Source organism: Rattus norvegicus, chromosome 20 (genome assembly GCF_036323735.1).
Source record: "Rattus norvegicus strain BN/NHsdMcwi chromosome 20, GRCr8, whole genome shotgun sequence".
Lineage (NCBI taxonomy): Eukaryota > Metazoa > Chordata > Mammalia > Rodentia > Muridae > Rattus > Rattus norvegicus.
The window spans coordinates 11,866,663-11,878,740 of NC_086038.1; the positions used below are offsets into that span (position 1 = coordinate 11,866,663).

The 12,078-nt window shown below is 52.8% G+C and overlaps 1 protein-coding gene across 23 annotated transcripts in view; it reads left to right on the forward strand.

Annotated features, from left to right (window-relative positions):
• Pcbp3 (poly(rC) binding protein 3) overlaps positions 1 to 11,059 on the forward strand; it is a 242,143-nt gene extending 231,084 nt beyond the window's left edge. For 6 of the 23 annotated variants that reach the window (XM_063279058.1, XM_039098577.2, XM_006256283.5 and 3 more), the window contains 5 exons: positions 3,107 to 3,185; positions 3,833 to 3,892; positions 5,997 to 6,049; positions 9,531 to 9,700; positions 10,393 to 11,059. In XM_063279058.1, coding sequence (XP_063135128.1) covers positions 3,107 to 3,185; positions 3,833 to 3,892; positions 5,997 to 6,049; positions 9,531 to 9,700; positions 10,393 to 10,429 — 399 coding nt within the window. In that variant the 3' untranslated portion in view covers positions 10,430 to 11,059. Of the gene's footprint in view, positions 1 to 3,106; positions 3,186 to 3,832; positions 3,893 to 5,996; positions 6,050 to 9,530; positions 9,701 to 10,392 lie in introns of those variants that run through there. The other 17 variants (XM_039098578.2, XM_039098572.2, XM_063279059.1 and 14 more) reach the window with 9 other exon arrangements.
• The last annotated feature ends 1,019 nt before the right edge of the window (positions 11,060 to 12,078 follow it).

A 12,078-nucleotide genomic window follows, 5' to 3' on the forward strand; every position in this document is an offset into this window, starting at 1 on the left:
GACTCATGGAAGAGTGCTGCTTTCTGGCTCATGTCCAGGTAGCTTTCTCCTATGGCCCAATCTCATCGCTTAGAGGTGGTGCTGCCCCATAAGCCCTCCTGCATCAGTCCTCAGAACAGTCTCTTACAGATGTGGCCATTGGCCAGTCTAACCTGGACAGTGCCTCAGCTGAGATTCCCCCTTCCCAGGTGAGTTCAAGTTATGTCAAGTTAATCTAATTAGCACTAACTACTCCTTGTCAACTTGATACACAAAAATAGCACTGTTAAGCCATAACCTTTCCTTTCTTGTTTCTAAGATTTCATGTTAATATCATGATATAGAATATAGTATAACTTTCAAGTCTCACAATCTTTACATTTTTCAATAATTTAAAAATTCAAGTTTTTTTTAAGTCAAAATTGTCTGTGGGCTCATATTTTTTAAAAAGTTACATTACTTCTTAATCCAAAAGGAAAGAACTTGGCTAGAAAAACAGATCAAAGCAAACCCCAAATCAGCAGTGAAAAAATCCTGTAGCTCAGTGTCTGGCATCTGGGACTCAGTAGTGATCTTCTGGGCTCCTACAGGTTTGGGCAGCCTTACCTCTCCAGCTCTGCCATTCACTGGCTTGCTCCCCAAAACTAGTCTTTACATGGCAGAACTCTCTAAAGCAAAAGCAGAAGACCTCTCAGCATCTCATCCTTTAACAGTTGGGGAGACTGAGTCCCACAGAGGTAAAGTGGCCCAATGAGAACAGAGCCATACGTAATGACTGAGCTCCATCTCTCCTGGGTACTACCTCACCATATGCCCAGCCACTGGCTAGCCCTGCTCCTAGGATGCCACTGCATTTCTTTGCTAGTGTGGCCATTTCTTTTTAATAGAAGAAAATCTATTGCAGTAGGGGAGAGGTTAGAGTTCTAGAACTACTGGGCTTCTGAAGGTCAGCGTCTGGGTATCAGTGGAGCCAATGTGAGGCAATGTTATAGATTCCATGGTTTGCCTATGCCCCTGCTAGTGAGTAGATTCTGAAGCCCAGCCTGGGGATGAGTATCCCCTGTGAGAACAGCAAGAGACAAAACCCAGAGCATAAGGGCTGCTTGAAAGCCCTTCACCTAGCTGGTGTACAGGCAGCACCCCACAGGCTGCTGTCATTCACAGAGGGACTCGCTGAGGCCTTGAGACCCCACATATCTGGCCCACATTAAATCCTTCAGACTCATTCTCTTGGCACTTAGCCCATATACCCTGTCCCATATCCTATTCTCCTGCCACCTCCAGCCAACCATTGTTCCATACATAGTCTCTGGGGACTCAGGTAGATGAAGACAGCTTGTTACATCCTCAGACATGACAGCATCTTCTGGACGTGCTCTTCTTTCTGCCTTTGCCGAGCATGTCCGCTCTGGTGGCTTAGCATGCCCATTGATACAGAGTCAGAACAGACACAGACGCAGGCCATACGGAAACCAACCTTTGTCCAGCCAGATACTGTGCAACACAGCAGAGTTTATAGGCCCTGTATCAGTTCCTGCTATGGCCTGCCACATACCACCTCTTCAAGGGACTTTTGAGCTGAGTCTGACCCCAAGTCATACATTCCTTAATTTGACCTACTCTGAATGTTCAGAATGCGGCCAGGTCTCCCCTGTGTAGTCCAAGAAGCCAAGCACCTCTAAGACGACTGGAGTTGCAGTTAGGACGTGCCTTCCTAGGGAGGGAGTCAGACATGGGGAAGGCTCTAGCCTAGTGTCGGGCTAAGGAGCTGGCTTTTTGCATCTGCTAATACACTAAAGCCTTGGGTCTATGCGTTGTCTCAGTCTCAGAGATGGCACCCAGCTTACAGGAGCAGGAGAGAGCTGACCAACCAGCAAGTACCCCAGAAGCCATCCATGCTATAGGCCATCATCAGCTCCCCTGGGTCCAAGGCCATCAGGCCAATCCCCAATCTTCAAAGGGCTTTAGTCTAAGCTTTGAGGGGACGTCGCACCTAGGATGCTAAGTGTCGGGAAGCTCTGCTAAAAGGCATCTAGACAAACTGCCTGAGCCTGGGGACATCAACACAGGACCCTCATTCTGTTTGCAGTGCACGCACCAGCAACAAAGGCCACAACTCTACATTCAGAGCACCCACTCCCTACCCATAGTGCCCTCTGATACAATGTCTCGATCACTCCCAGCCCTGCCAGCTATGTCCCCTAATCATGAAGACAGCAGGAATCTAGACCAGACTCCAGAGCATGGGCTTGATGACCAGCAGCTTCGCCAGGACCCGGTGTGCAGTCTGTTGGGCCCCTGTTGCGTGATGGCCTCATACCTCTGTACCGGTGCCTCAAGAGGATAGTGTGGTTCAGAGTGTCTCCCCACCCTGCTCTGTTGCTCAAAAAGTGTGGCTAGACCTAGTCTCTTATCCTCTGAGTTCTTTCCGTTAAAAGTGAGGCTCAGAGAAAACGAACAAAGGGATCACATATTCAGGCTCTGCCTTGACAAACTCAGTGGCTGGTGGGAGCTGAGGGAGCCTGTGGGACAGCAGGCAGCAGCAATCCTGCCTCTGGAAGCTTCCTCGGGGTCCTCTACATCTTACTTCAGCCCTGTCACCCTATATAAGACAAGAAGGTGCTTGCAGGACAGGCTCTAGTTCTATCAGCCGCAACCGCCCTATCCTACTCCCCACCCCACCCCACCCCACCCCCGCCTTGTTTTAAGCTGAGGCCTGCAGGCCAGGAGGTGAGCGAAGCCAGGAGTGAAGCTAGAACCAGAGCAAAGTTTGGTGGTCTGCTAGGTTGAATCTGCTAGTCTCTCAGGAGGCTGGTTGGTCCTGCTCTGTCCCTCAGACCCTCCTCAGAGCCGTCCCCTTCTCTCCCCCCCAGGGCCGCCGCACCTCCCCTCCTCACTAGCCTGGTAAGGAAAAGGCACAACTCCTTCAGGCTCTTGCCTGCTGGCAGCCAGGCCTATTGGTTCTACCCAGGCCAAGTCCTTGCGTCCTGCTGCACTGTCTGCCATGTGTCCGCATGGCCCCTCTGAACCTCTCTGTGCAAAGTTCTGTGACTGCCATTTTTAACTTGGTGTGACTTGTACTCAATGACAATAACCTTCTTAGCTCTCGTGTCCCTCCTACCCCCAGCAGTTGACCAAGCTCCACCAGTTGGCCATGCAGCAAACCCCCTTTCCTCCCCTCGGACAGACCAACCCCGCTTTCCCCGGTACGTACCCAGCTGCCCTTTTCTGACCTTCTCTTCTCACCTGGGGACTCGCTTTCTCTCTCTGAGCTCCCTGCGGTGCAGTGAGTAGCACAGGTGCTGCCCGAGCTCTGGATGCTGAATCTTGCAGTGTCAGCGCAGTGGGCTGCACACCGCTGAGGCTGACAGGGCAGGTCCGTCTGCCTCCCGTGGTGGGCTACTTTACTGCCCCTCGGCTTCTGTGTTCTTTTGTGCCTTCTGAGGGTCTTATGTGCAGAGCAGCGCTCTGTGTCACCCACAGTCCACCCCGAGGTGGCTTTTCCCGGCCAGGCTTGGAGCACACCTTTTCCTGCATCAAGCATTCTGACCACAGAAATGACCCCCAGGCCTGACAGAGCTAGCCTGCACTCAGGGATAGCACTGACAGAGCTAGCCTGCACTTGGGCCAGTGGTGAAGCAGTCAGAGGGGCTGGCTACAGCCTGGCCGGGCATCTGCATCAGATGTCCCTCACTCAATGAAGCAGGGCCACCCCTACGGCCGGTGAAAGAAACACTGGCTGAGCATGTCGGCTGTGCATGCACCAATCATATTTTGAGCTTTCCTAGTTGAAGGGACCTTGCTTCTCTCCTTGAGGGCAAAACATTAAACCTCTCTCTTCTTTGCTCTCCAGGAGAAAAGCTGCCTTTACACTCCTCCGAAGAAGCTCAAAATCTGATGGGCCAGTCGTCAGGTAAAGCAGACCACAGTACTGGGGGAGCAGGTCAGGGGACTTGCCCAGAGGACGAGGGTACCCACAGCTATGACAGCAGTCTTGCTCCCAGCCTGGCTGACAATAGAGACAGTTTCCAGGGGCACAAGCTGTGGGCTGAGCCATGGGGGCCCCCCAGGAGCCAGGTATTCTAGTATTAGTGAATGGTGGGTCTGAGCAAGTACAGCCACCTGTGAACAGTTGGGTGGCCTAAGCATTGTGCCCCTACATGAGGAGGGCCTACCTCGAGTTGTCACTAATCCCCCCCCAGTGTACAGTGTGTGAGGGTGCATAGTGAGAACACGACTGTGAGGACCGCAGGATGCTAGGTGCTTTTTAAAGATGGGTTTCCCAGGAGATAGGCACCAGCTCTTAGTAGACGCTCTGGGCTGGGTGTGTCTGCACCTTCTTCTGGTTTTCATTTAAATGCCTGTTCCCAGGACACAGCAGGGTGACGTGTGTGTAGTCTGTGATGCGGCCACTGAGGGAACAGCCTTGGAAAAAGTATTAGACTGGGGCTGCTGAAGGAAATACCATACACTTCATACCTGTGGGCCACTATGGGTACACATGGCCAACGGTGCAGTCTCAGAAATGGTGTCACACCATGCTTTTGTGTGACCACTTGATCATGGCCCCGGAGACCTAGAGCACAGCACGTGAGGTGTGTGCTGAGACAACAGTTAGCCGCATGGTGAAATGCAGCTGTCTTGAAGCCTGTCCTGTGTGGGCCTTCAGGGACATGCCCTTAACTACCCACTTAACTTTGGTGTCCCAGAAAAAGGATTCTTATTCTTCACTCAGCCAAATGTTTCACCTGACAGATGTCCCCTGCTGCACTTTCAAGTGACATTTTACATGTCCCTGTGTCTGTAACGTGTATAGATTTCCTAAATAGCCATATAATTGTATTAAAAACTGTTACTAAAAGGAGAGAAGGGCTGGAAAACTCCAGATTTCAATCTGTAAACAGAGTTGGGATAAATGGGTTCATTCAACACTTTCACCTGGGCCTGACTGCTGGACACCGGCCCTTGGGGTCACCCTCTGGCAGAGCCAATAACCATGTGAGACAAGATTTCGAGGAGGTGGCCCACCCAAGGAGCCAGTGAGGAGGAGTAAGGCTAGAAGGGGAGCTGGGACATTGAGGGGCACAGTGAGAAGTAGGGATACACCGAGATTGTCCTAAGGTTTCGTGAGGATTGTCCTGGGTTTCGTGTCTGTCTGGATATGGTACTGAGGAGTCAGTGCAGAGGCAGGCCAGTAAGTAGGAGTGCCAAGTGAGGGGATGACCTTGGTTCTAGAACGTTCTAATGCAGCATGTGTAAAGCTGATCATCTGGAGAACATAGAGCCTGGAGTCTGGACCCAGCAGTCCTATGCAGGGACCTTTGCTGAGTCCAAAGGCAAGAGAATCAGCTTCAGAACTCGCAGACCTGAGCTGTCTGTTGCTGAAATGGGGCTGCTATGTACAGAGCATGCGCTGTCCCAGAGGCACAGCCCTTGCATCTTCCGCTGTGGCAGTCCCTTGAGTGTCACTACTTCTGAGGCAGGGGGAATTTGCATGTGGCCTCTAAGAAGCTGCCTGTTATCTGGTGACATAGGTGAGACTTGCAAAGATGAAAACCTGGGCTTAGCTGTGTGCTGTGGCCTTTGGACAGAATTGTGTCAGAAGCAGAATTAACACTGGGTGTTTGGCCACTTCTGACTACCTGCAGCAGAGCCCACATGAGGTCTCAGGGTGGAACAAAGTGGGGCACAGCACCCACAAGTCTTCCGGAACAGAGGGAGAACAAGCATTAAATGCCTGTGTGACCAGTGTGGCCTTGTAACCCCCTGAGGTATGATGCCTGCCCTTGTTTTAGCTCAGGGCCTGCCAGACGATATATGTAAGGTATTTGTTTTTTGTTTCCTTTTGCAAGAAGTTAGAACTCTGGAATTTGGGTTACCCTGGGCAGTACCAGAGCCTGGGCCCCTGGACTGTGCTGACCTTCACCTCAGCCAGCCCATAGAAAGATGGACCAGGTCTGGCTATGGCAATAAACTGTTTTCCCTCCAACCTAATCATGTTCCCTTGGTGTGCCCAGGTCTGGATGCCAGCCCACCGGCCAGCACTCATGAACTCACCATTCCCAATGATGTGAGTATACCCCCTGCACCCTCCTGTCCACACACACACACATACTGGACCCACTGTTGAGTCTCTTCTCTCCTTTCTTTCCCGTCTTCAACTGAAACCATTCCCATGAAAGATGCAGACAAGACAGAAGTGGGAACATCAGGGCAAGTCAGAAGTCAGCACCAGAGCTGGGCTGGGAGTTGGGCAACAGCAACAGTACCCTGGCTTAGGGAACTTGAGAGGAGGGTGGTTCAGGAAGGTTCTGGAGTGATCTGACCCATACTGGAGGTTAGAGATTCTCTGGCACAGGTTATATGCCCCAGGGTGTCTGGATCTCTCTCTCTAGCGTCCCTCAATTTGTTCAGTCCTTGGGGACACCACAGCTGTGGTCTCAAGAGCATCTGTTAGCACACTTAGTCCTCTCTGGCTGAATGGGGATCTTGAGAGGTGGTAGCAGTCTCTGAATCAGTGGCTCCAAGCCATGAGGACCAGGCAAGAAGAGCCCCTGTCTTTGAGAGTGGCTGCCAGGAAAGCAAAAGAGACAGCCTTGTGGGGGCCATGCAGGGTTACCTCCTTTTCAATTCGTAGTATTCAGGCTTTCTCTGCCCTAAAGCTCGTCACACTCTGTCTCTGTTTTTATCTGACTGTCTGTCCCTGCCTGCCTCACCCCCTCTGTGTGTCTCACTGCCTGCCTGTGTGTACAGAGGGTTTATGGGTATACAGATAGGCTTGCCCATATGGGCGTCTGTGGAAGCCAGGGGTTGAGCCTGGGGGTGTGTCTCAGTTGCTTCTCCATGGATCTTGCAGAGTCTGGAGCGTTCTCTTTCAGCTAGTCGGCTGGCTCTAGAGATTGTCCTGTCTCTATCCCTGTCCCTGGGGATGCAGACAGTGGCCATCAAGCCTGGCTTTTAATGTGGGTGCCAAGGACCCAAACACAGGCCCTCATGCTCAGCGGCAAACACTTTACCTACTGAGCCATCTCTATAGCCCCTAGAGCTGTGTGTGTGTGTGTGTGTGTGTGTGTGTGTGTCTTGTCTGTCTGCCTGTCTGTCTGTCTGTTTCCATATGAAAGTCAGAGGTTAACCTCAGGGGCCATCTACTTTGTTTTTTTGAGACAATTGACAATCTCTCACCAGGACCTGGGGCTCACCAATTAGGCTAGACTGGCTGGCCAAGGTGCCCTGGGGACCCACCTGACGCTTCTGATATTACAAGCATGCGCCACACCTGGGTGCTAGAGAACAAGCTAAGGTCCTCATCTTGAGTGGCAAGCACTTTACCTACTAATTTCTCTCTCTCCAGACCAGTAGTAGCATTGGACTTTGAAGACCAGCCCCTCCCCGCCATCTGAACCAACCTCAGGAAACCCAGAGTTTAAGAGTCTAAGGGGACCCCCCAGACTTGAGTATCGATGGCAGACAGTTGGGCGGCAGAGTTATCTGGCCAGAAGAGAAACCATGAGCCCATCTGGGTGGTGCCCCTGAGCTTTAAGGAAACACTATCACCCGACTGGCTGCAGATGGCCCTGAAGGGGCTCTGCCACTAGCCCTAGGCATCTGTCTTGTTACCTCACAACCTCGGGTTCCCCAAATCTGTAGGAGTCAGCCCAGGTGGCATGGTAGCACACTGTGCAGCCTTTAGCTCCTGGAACATTGGAGGTCGGACCAGCTTGGTGGCTGTCTTTATGGGTGAGGGTGTCATGTCACCTGACTCCTGCTTTGGAGGTGGAGAAGGACTGCTCTGTTCATTCCTCTTCCCACTCCGTGTGCCATGGATTCTCTGCCACATGGTCTCACCAGTACATGCTCCATCAGAAAGGGCTAGGGCTTCTAGAAAGGCTGCTAACATGAATCCTACGTCACCAGCACTGGGACACAAGCTTTTATTTAACCTGAAATGGTTAAATGACACCCGGGGCTGGGCTTGCTGGGAGCGGTAGACCTGTTGGCTCTGCTGCTGTGTGGTGGGCAAACATAGGCTGACCTGGCCTGTCCTGTCATCCTGACGTCTTTCTAGAGAGGGGAGCCGCTCTTTCACAGCTCATTCAGAGACTGCCCTTTCGCCCTGCACAGGAAGGCCATAGAATCTGTGGCATGGAGGGTTTCTGCTCACCCAGACCTTTATATAGAAGCAGCCAGGCTACAGGCAAAGATGCAGTCTCCCAGAGCCAATGGTGCACACTTGCAGCCTGCCACGTTCCTGACCCTGTCTAGGGACTATCTAGACCCTGTCTAGGGATCTATCTCCTGCCCGCAGATGAACCAGCCTCCTCCCCTCGTCTGTGGAAAGGCACCGGATGATGATCATCTGTTCTCTCCCAGCCACATGGGCCTTCTGAGGAGGAGACCCTGAGACCATTCCTAAAGGCTAATGCTCTAGAGCTTGCCCTAAGGCATTCAGTTTGGGGCCCTTAAGGCTCAGATGCTCTGCCGTGAGCACCGGTAAAGCTCAGGCCTTTCCCCCGGTCATGAGCAGCATGCTTGCCTGGAGCTCAGTGACAAATACAGATGACCAACAGACGGTCTTAATGGGAGCAGAGCACAGAGCACAGAGCACAGACACATACCCTTCAGGACCAGAGGATCACTCACCCTGGTGCCCTGTGGCCAATCCTTCAGGTTTGGAAGCAGATTCTCTTCCTGTGCCTCAGGTCCAGCCCGCCCTTCTGCCTGGCATATCAGTGCCTACACCTCAGGCCGGTGCCCAGCCAGCGAGGTGCCACAGAACCACTGCCCAGGCTCTCAGTGCCTGTGTGGCCAGTGTTCTTCCATACCTCAGAACACTCCGTGGGGATTGTATTTCACCAGTGAGGAAAGTCGAGGGATGTCATCTGACTTCCTCTGCAGTCTTTTCTTGGGTCCAGGATGTCCCCATCATGGAACAGGATGGACCCAACTGTAGCTATTGCCAGAAGAAAGATCTTAACCTCCAGAATGGAGGGCACCCTTGTCCCTGAGCTGCCTTAGAAATGGCCCACACTCCTGATGACTTCTGGCCCCAGGTCTCTGCATGCGTTGAACAGAACTCACCATGCAAACACTTGGATTTGTCCCCAACTTTATCTGAGTTCCTCAAAAGAGAGGTTTCAGCAGTGGTGGAGCACCTGAAGGTGTCTGTGGTGCTCACTCTCTGGCACCTCCGTCCTCCCTGTGAGGGTACCCACCAGACGGCCCTGATCCAGCCCAGGCCAGAGCTGGTATGGGCTTCCCCACTCAGCCTGCATGGTCTGTCTTTGGGTCAGTTCTGACCAGGTAGAGGAAGCCCGTATGAGAATGGCCATGTCCCTTGTGTGGACCTTCCCAGGCGGAGCCGGAACCTTTCTCATTGCTCTATGAACCAGGCTCAGCACTTTGCAATGCCTGTTTTCTTCCGGAGTGCTGAGTCCATAGGCAGTTTTCCAGCCTAGCCTAGCCCCTTAGGTGTCCCCACAGGGCTCCCGCAGATGCCTCGAAAGCAATGTGCTGGACTCTTCTCTAAGAGATGTCTCCGTCATTCCTTCTAGCTTATAGGCTGCATAATTGGACGCCAAGGCACCAAAATCAATGAAATCCGACAGATGTCTGGAGCTCAGATCAAAATCGCCAACGCCACTGAAGGGTCATCAGAGCGCCAGATTACCATCACAGGGACCCCAGCCAACATCAGCCTCGCCCAGTATCTCATCAACGCTAGGTGAGCAAGTCTTAGGCGGCTGGGCCCTCACTAGCTATGGCTTGCAGCCCCACGCCCTGGCTGGCACAGGAGAAGTTCAGGCATGGGGGGAGAGGTATGATGACACCAGCCTCCACAGGGACATGGCCACTCCGTTCACAACAAGGACCTAGGAGGCTGCATTGAGAGGTGTGCCCATGTCCCTCTTCCCCGCCTGTATTCAGGCCATGCCTGTCTGCCTCAGACAAGGGGTGTTGGCAGGTTTGTTGTAAGTCTGGGGGTAGGACACAGGGAAACGCCTAGCTCCTGCCTCACCTGCCCCAAATCCAGTGTAAGCAACCTTCTTGAAACAGCATAGGGTTCCTATCCTTGTCACAGCTCCTTGTAGGACACTCATGACGCCCTGCTTATGTCCAGACCTCCACTGAGGCCGACTGGGGGCGACTGGGGGCGACTGGGGGCTTAGCCCCTGGTCCTATGCTCCACCCTGGAAGGTTCTAGACTCTCTCAGCGAGACTGGGAGACAGGCCCAGGGACAGGTAAAGTGCTACAGAGCCGATCTGGCAGGCTTTCACCTGTTATGTGGTGGGTCCTCCAACTCAGGCCACTGAAAGGTGACCTGGAGTAGCTCATTCCCTGGAAATGAGAGGTGCCCTCCCCCCATCTCATCGAAGAAGTCTGTGACACATCCCTTGTGCCTTTGTCTGTTCCAGGCTGACGTCTGAGGTCACTGGGATGGGTGCGCTCTAACCTCCCCGAGATCCTCCACTGCACACATCGGATGGCTCCAGCCCGCAGCCTCACCAGCTGACACACTGTACAGACTGCCTGTCCTTCCTTGCAGATATGACTAGAGCGTTTTCTTTACAGACAGGTGATAGTGCGTGTCTGCCCACTCAGGCCCTGTGCGCTCCGTGTTAGTGTAGCCTCCACGCATTGGCATGCAGCTCTTTACTTTAATGCTCAACGTATTCCCAAATGTGATGTTTCAGAGATGTATTCCTCAGTATCCATGTGACTACCTGTTTAAAAGTTGGTTTGATGCTTTAACAGCACTTCCCATGTCCTGCTGCCCCTTGTTCTCAGAGACCCTCCTCTCCCACCCGGTCTACTGACTCATTGCCACCCTAGATTGTCCACAGGGATCAGAGGTACTTTTCTTGTAACCTGCAGGGAGTGTCTGGAAGAGGAGGGACTTGGGGAGTATCTAAGGAGCAGGGTGGAGTGCCAGAGGGTGGGGTGGGACCCTGGCTTCACTGGGATATCTCGGGGAGGGGGCGCTTGGGGCCCCCAGGTGTCTTCCAAAATGGCTAAGAACAAGGACTTGCCAGAAAGTTCATCTGCACCCATCAGAGTTTAATAAATGTCGTGTTCCTCTCCCCCCGCGGCTCTGGCTTCTCTCTGCTCCCCTATCCTCAGTGCCCATACCGACCTGTGAGACTCACCGGTACCCGGCCTGAGAGTTGAAGACCTTGAGTTCCGTTCTTGTCCCAGCCTGTAAAGCCACCCCACATGGAAACTGCCTGTGTCTGACAGGGCACCATCCACACAGCCTTCTATCACCCGAGGGACTGTTCTCCTTCACTGTCACCACATGGCACTGAAGTGGTTCTGCTCTTCCCTTCTCTTCGTGGTTAACTCAGAGGGCCAGGGCACAACTTTGTTGTAACCCCTGACCCAGCTCTCAAGGGCTCTGGTATCTACCCCAAACCTCTGATTTGGGGGTTTCTGCCGAGAGCAGCATGCCAGAGACCAGCTCAGGCTAGGAGAGGGGTAGAGCTGTCCAACATATGCCATCTGCCCCGGAACCTGTCCTCACCTATGGGTACAGTTACCTGCTACAGGATGCTAGGGTATGCGGCCGCCATCTTGGCAGGAAGAACCCCCTCCTGTCTGCCAGGCAGACAGAGCAGATGTGCCCCCATGCACATGGCCTGTATTTTAGCCAGGGATCTCTGACGCCATTGCCTGGACACAGTCCTTGCTTCCTGCTGTGGATGCTGCACGGTGTAGCAGCCAATGGGAGCTTAGCCCCCCATGGTCACTCTTCACACCCAGCAAGTTTGGGCCAGAATTCAATCCCATGCTCACTTGTCCCCAGACACAGGGTCTGAGAGGTGACAAGGGCTCAAGAGGACACAAATCTTTCCCTAGGGCAGAAGGTAGAGGTGAGACTTCCGGGTCTTGGGATTCAGGGCATAGGAACGTGAGGAAGGAGAAGAGGTTTTCATCAGTTTTCAGTCAACCAGGAGTACCATAAAAAAATAGTTTTTGTGTAAGTAGGTTTTAAAAAAAAAAAAAACTCAAATAACATAGGGGAATCGAAAGTACAGGATCAAATGGGGCCCAAGGGCACTGGGCGAGTGAGGAGTCACGTGGATATGTACCTAGAGAAAAAG